General features: G+C 45.4%; 1 protein-coding gene across 1 annotated transcript in view; it reads right to left on the bottom strand.

Moving 5' to 3' along the window:
- Nucleotides 1–200: 200 nt before the first annotated feature.
- Nucleotides 201–6000, bottom strand: part of TIMP2 (TIMP metallopeptidase inhibitor 2) — a 30949-nt gene continuing 25149 nt past the window's right edge. The window contains exons 2-5 of the mRNA XM_081849982.1: nt 5510–5610; nt 3972–4080; nt 3089–3213; nt 201–2947 (exon numbers count right to left, since the gene is read on the bottom strand). Of these exons, the coding sequence (XP_081706108.1) occupies nt 2750–2947; nt 3089–3213; nt 3972–4080; nt 5510–5610 (533 nt within the window). The 3' untranslated portion in view covers nt 201–2749. The remainder of the gene's footprint in view (nt 2948–3088; nt 3214–3971; nt 4081–5509; nt 5611–6000) is intronic.

The following is a 6000-nucleotide window of genomic DNA, read 5'->3' as shown; positions in this document are numbered from 1 at the left end:
CAGGGGGCATGGGAAGAGGGAGAGTGGAGAGCAAAGCCTGGAGGAAACTTGCAACTCTCCACCTACCTCCATCAAGGTGACTCTTGTAAAGCAGTTCACAGAGGCTGAGCAGCACAGGATGAATTCCCAGGGCTCCCTTCTAACGTCCACACCTCCACTGATGGCAAAGTGTGCTCCAGACAAGGAGAGACTGTTCCCGGTTTATTTGATAATACTGTTTATTGTCCGAAGACTCAAATGTCCACGTATGAATTATACAAAGCATCAGAGACATGCACAGTCTGCTTGTCTATTCAACAATTTTCATGTGTTCCCAGCACAAGAAAATCTCAGCTTTCAGAATCCAACAACAACAACAAAAAGTTTTTTTCCCCACCCCCACCCCCAATATTACTCTACCCACCAAACATTATCCCGGCCCTACTCCCCAATAAGCTTTAAATTATGGCAGCAAGTTAGATACTTATTCTTTTTTTCATACTTACTAAGCAAAGATTTGAAAATAATGTAAACCTTTTTTTAAATATTTTGAGTTGCTGACATGAGGGGGCATTGGATTGTTTCTGTGTGTGCATCTTATCTTTCTTATCAGGGAAGTTTCCATGTGGCATTTAAACCCACAGCGATAAATTAAGCCGATTGAAGAGCCTTTGATACTGCTTTCCCACAAAACAGGTCCTTTTCAGAATGGTTGCTTTCCACGCTGCTACTAGAACGGCAAACTCACGTTTTGGTACGGCAGTCACGCAACTGCAGTTTGTCTAGCAAGCAGCAGTCACGTGTCACAGCCAGCGTCCGACCTCTAGAGAAGACCTGTGCATGTTGCAGAGGCATCAGGAAGAAGACAGAAGAAGGAATGCTAACACCCACCCCACACACAGCCACACCTGCGCCCACTGGCACTCAGAAATAATGGGAGGGACTCCACCCTCTGTACATTTTGACAATTCTTCCCTCCAATGCAGAACCCCTTTAAAAATAATAAGTGCAAATCTAACAGCTAACAAGGAATTTTTTTAAAAAAAAATTAAAAAAACATAATAGAGGAATGATACAACTGATTGCCAAAACAAATGGAAAACATTAAAATCAAGGACAGGATCAGCAGTGAGAGGAAAGAGAGAGAGAGAGGTAAATGTCACATAGGATATAACCATACAGGAAGCAAAACAGGAGTCTTATATTGGACTGAACAGATTTTTTTTCCTTTTTCTATTTTTTTTAAAATATATTGAAATCAAACAGACTGGTCCAATATGACATCTTTAAAACTTGACCTTGATGAACAGCATGAAAAGGCCGCAGGGGGCAGGTCTGGCTGGGGGAACTTCCGGACACCCTCCAAATCAATTTCCAGGTATTGCGGGGTGGGAAAGCAGCAGAGCTCAGGGGGGGTGGGGCAGGGGGGCGGGGAGCACAGCAAAGAAAGAGAACTGGCTCAGAAGGAAAAGGGGGCTGAAGGCAGAGATGTGTGATAGGATCCTTTTGCAGGCAGCCAAGGTCTGGTTTATTACTCCAAAGGAGCATTCATACTCACAGTTTATAAGGGGTATACCTTGACACCGGCTCTTGCGGTCACATATTTGGGAGGGGACACGCAAAAGTCTTGCCTTCTGGAGAACTCTTGCTTGCCGCAAGCATCAAATTTCTATATGGGGCAGGACTTGCGAGCCATCTTGGCCATGCTAAAAATCATTACTCTGCATAGCAAGGGATTTCAAAGAGGAGGACTCCTTTGGTCCACGTAATACTGAACGCTTAGCAGGAGCATCAAGTCATCCCACAGTTTTGGCACCAGATTTTTATCAATGGCACAGGCATGCAATAGGAAGTGGGTGATGCATACATATGGTTCAAGCAGGAGACTTGATGGACTAACCCAGATCCCCTGACAAATGTTTCTTGGCTGAAATGTAATAGCTGAGAACACAGACCCAGAATCTGCACGCATCTCTTATGCACACATAGGCAGGTCTTATTATCCATTTAAATGATTTTGTGACACCGCCCTCCATTAGCCCCAAAAACATTGCCTCTGAAAGCAGAGATTGTCCCTCTGCCTCCTGGTGGCTTGTTCTTGACAGGCTGCTTTGTCACTGGTAAGGGAATGTAACTTTCTTCACCTGCAGAAGAGGATATCGTGACTTGTGACAAAGCCACCATTTTCCTTTTTGTGTGTATGTGTGTGTGGTGTTACTGCTGTTTTTATGGGACGTACTTGTACCATACGTGTACAAACGTGGCAAGGAGAAAGGAGCGACTTCAAAGCACTGAGTATGGAGGGATTTAATTTTGTGATGCGTATGGAAGAAAAGGTGGGTTTTTACCCAGGCAGAAGCCAGTGGGGGTGGGGGAACAGAGGGAGCAGGAGATATCCCCTCAACAAGGGATGCACCCTCTCAAGGCAATAAGAACCTGGTAGGCCTGCTACACAGAATCAGAGGCAACACCTTTTGGCCACTCATATTGTACACTCTGGTTCCCTCCACTGTGCCTTGGCATATTGGCATATGTAATCCCAAAGGCAAGAAACCACCCCTTGGCGCTTAACACAGGAGAAGAAACAGACTGAGCAATATATGAGTGGCCTAGACATCCCTTTCCTTAGCCCCTCCCTCCACCACTGTTGTGCCCGCCCAGGAGACCTTATTTTCATGCTGTTTCCAGGAAGTGATGTCAAAGGTGGACCAGTCTAATATCTTGCCGGCTTTGTTGCTATTGGCTACTGGACTGCCATGGCTTTGTGGACTCAAGGGTCCTCAATGTCAAGAAACTCCTTCTTGGGTGGGGCCACTCCACGGTACCACGCGCATGAACCATCGCTCCGCTTGATGCAGGCAAAGTGCTTTGCCTGCCGCCCGTTGATGTTCTTCTCTGTCACCCAGTCAGTCCACAGACACTCGTCCTGAGCAGAGACATAGCAGGGGATGGAAGGGCATCGGGAGATCTGCAGAGATAAAAGACACAATTGGCTTGCGCGATTTGCCATCACTGCAACTAAAGCAAAATGCTTCTCCTGAGGAGGCTCACGCATACAGATTAGTAGGAAGTGAACAAGCTGAAATGGTCTCATTATTTGGTTTATTACCTTGCACTCACAGCCCATTTGGTACCGCTGGTTTAGACTCTTCTTCTGGGTAGCACTGAGGGAATCCCAAGGAATGATGAAGTCACACAGCGTGATGTGCATCTTGCCGTTGCCTTCAGATTTCCCTGGCAGAGCAAAATGGTTTTAGCTGGGGCATGGTTGTCCTATGGTTGTGCACGCGCACGCACACACACTCCATCAAGCACATCGCCCTATCAAGTGTCTTATCTTGGACAAACACAAACCAGTGTATGTGGGGTGGGGGGAAGGAGTGTGTGTGTGATTTCATACAAGGCACGTTGCTATCACAACAGGAGAACTGGCGTGCCGAGTTAGACCAATGGGTCTGCTTTGCTCATGTCCAGACAAGAACAGATACCCTTTCAAGGGAACACCAGGAGGTGGCGCTGTGCAAAACTCTACACCAAGATCATTTAAAGGGAAAGCAGTCTCAGCTGCAGAATACTGACTATAGGGCAGTTTGCAATATGCCACAAACCCTTCTTGCACAATGGAGGGCAGATTGCATTTGTAGTTAGGAGTGCATTTAGTCCTCATGACTAGTAGCCAGAACAGGACACAGTCTGGTTACATCCCAAGGAAGCTCTGCTGATTTCATATTTGTCCCCTTCCTCCAAAGAGCTGTGTTTTAGCTTTACAACCAAGTCCCCTGTGAAGTAGTTTAGGCTGAGCAACTGTGACTTGCTCAAGTCCTTGCCCATTGAACTTCCTAACTAGAGCAAGGATTTGAACATCCCACCTAACACCATGATATCCCATTCAATCCCTATTTAACTTTCCTCCAGCTCCAAATGGCATGTATAAAGTATTTTAAAAAACCATTACAGTCCTCCTTTTCCTTGCCTCAAGAGATACTCCTTACCTGCAATGAGATACTCTTTCTTGCCAGTAACATCCAGCGTCACTCCACAGACAGCCGAAGAAGGAGCCGTGTAGATGAATTCAATGTCCTGGTCAGGCCCTTTAAACATCTGGAAAGGGAAGAAGTTGGGTGAAGCTATGGGCAGAATACATACAGCAAGGCCAGCTTTGATGTAAAGGAGCATACAAGGCACTCCCAAGCAGGAGAAACTACACATGGACCTATTGAATTATTTATTTTGACACCCTTCAGTAATAAGACTCTCAGGGAGATGTACAAGTTCAAAAACAAGTACAGTCATGGCTTCAGACCACCTATTGTTCATGGCATAGAATCCCACGTTGGTATGAAAATTGTTATAGGTATATTCTTCCCCAGGGAGTGGGAGGGAGGGTGGAAGGGATTCTGTTGTTTGTTATTATTATTCATATATGCAAAATCAATAAAAGTGCGGTGACATTCATAAAAGAAAGAGAAACTACAAAATGTTTGCTTCGCTCCACCACTCCTCTCCCTCCAGCAAAATGCTTGCCCTGAAAGAAGAGAAGAATGTACAGCTGTATTAGAGGAACTCAGAAGCTGGCAACACACATTGCTCAAAGGTAAGCAGGAAGCAGGAGGAAGACCTTGGCCCAGGATGTCCAAGTATCCCAGCATTAGGGCTTAAAGTGGTGGTGTGCATTTGCTCTGGAGACTCTTTGAGCCATTTCCCCTTCTACTCAGCCCCGAACAGGCCTGTTTCCAATGGCATTGCCTCTGCTTTTCCCACAGAAGTACATGCAGAAATATAGGAAGTGGCCAGGAGGTGGGAACACTATTGGAGCTGTTTTTCCTCTACAAGCAACCTGTCACGGTTCTTGCCCTCTCAAGCACTTGGTATCTCCCTCTGATGTACCTTGTCCCTCATCATTCACTTTAATATGATTTCTAACCCACCCCTCACTAGGGACAGGAAGGAGGTCTAGATCCCATGCCTATGGTGTCCTTAAGCATAAGGCTACATACACACCATACATTTAAAGCACATTCCCCCATTCCACCGAACAAATCCTGGGAACTGTAGTCTTCTTCTCACAGAGCTACAATTCCCAGCACTCATAACAAACTATGGGGTGTTTATAACCCATAAAACAGCCTAAACTAAATGGGTCCCCCCGACTTTTCTTCAGTCAGTTCTGTTGCACCAGAGTGAGGCACTTGAGAACCCAGTGTTGGAAAGACACCATCACAAAAACTTCTTAAGATATTAAGAACTACTTTGGAGGATTGTGGTAACTATAAGCTTCCAAAGCCTTTTCTGGCACCATTTAATCTTTTAGCAAAACAGCTGCATTATCCTAGCTAGAATGGCAGCAAGGAAATGAGTTTGGAAGTTACTTGCCTCTCTCTCTCTCTCTTTCTCTCTTTCTCTCTCTCTCTCTCTCTCTCTCTGTGTGTGTGTGTGTGTGTGTGTGTGTGTGTGGACTTAGATACATAAATACATCATTTCTTTTAAGTTAAGGTCCATACAATTAGGATTCCGTTATACTGTTCATTACCTTTATCTGCTTGATTTCATACTGGATGCGTTTGATGGGGTTTCCATAGATGTCATTACCGGAGTCCACCTCTTTTTCAGAGACAGCCTTTGCTCTGATCACTGAAACATAAAGACACAGAGGAAATTAGTAGACAGATGCAACACCAGTGCTGGGTCCAGGCCTTCCAAGGCTTACTAGAATCCTAGCAACAGAGAATCTTACTCGCCACCCTTTGTCACACTCAGCAGCATCAGCAGGCAAAGCCTGAAGCTGTTAATCCCTAGGGACATCTTTGCTGCAAACAATATACTGCCCTCCCCTGATTACTCTCTGCGGTTCTTTGATTATAGGAAGAGGCTGGAAATGCCTTCTTGCTGTATTTATTTCAGAGCAAAAGGCCACAGATCTGCAACTGGTCTCCAAGAAAGGGGAGACTGAAATTGCAACTGAAACATGTTCCTGTAGAGATATTGGTTGTTATCAAGTGTGGAGACTAATAGCCTTCTCTT

The sequence above is a fragment of the Podarcis erhardii genome, assembly GCF_964252035.2.
Source record: "Podarcis erhardii genome assembly, chromosome: 2".
NCBI lineage: Eukaryota > Metazoa > Chordata > Lepidosauria > Squamata > Lacertidae > Podarcis > Podarcis erhardii.
The sequence above is the reverse complement of the archived record's forward strand: the minus strand, read 5'-3'. Positions and strand labels throughout refer to the sequence as shown.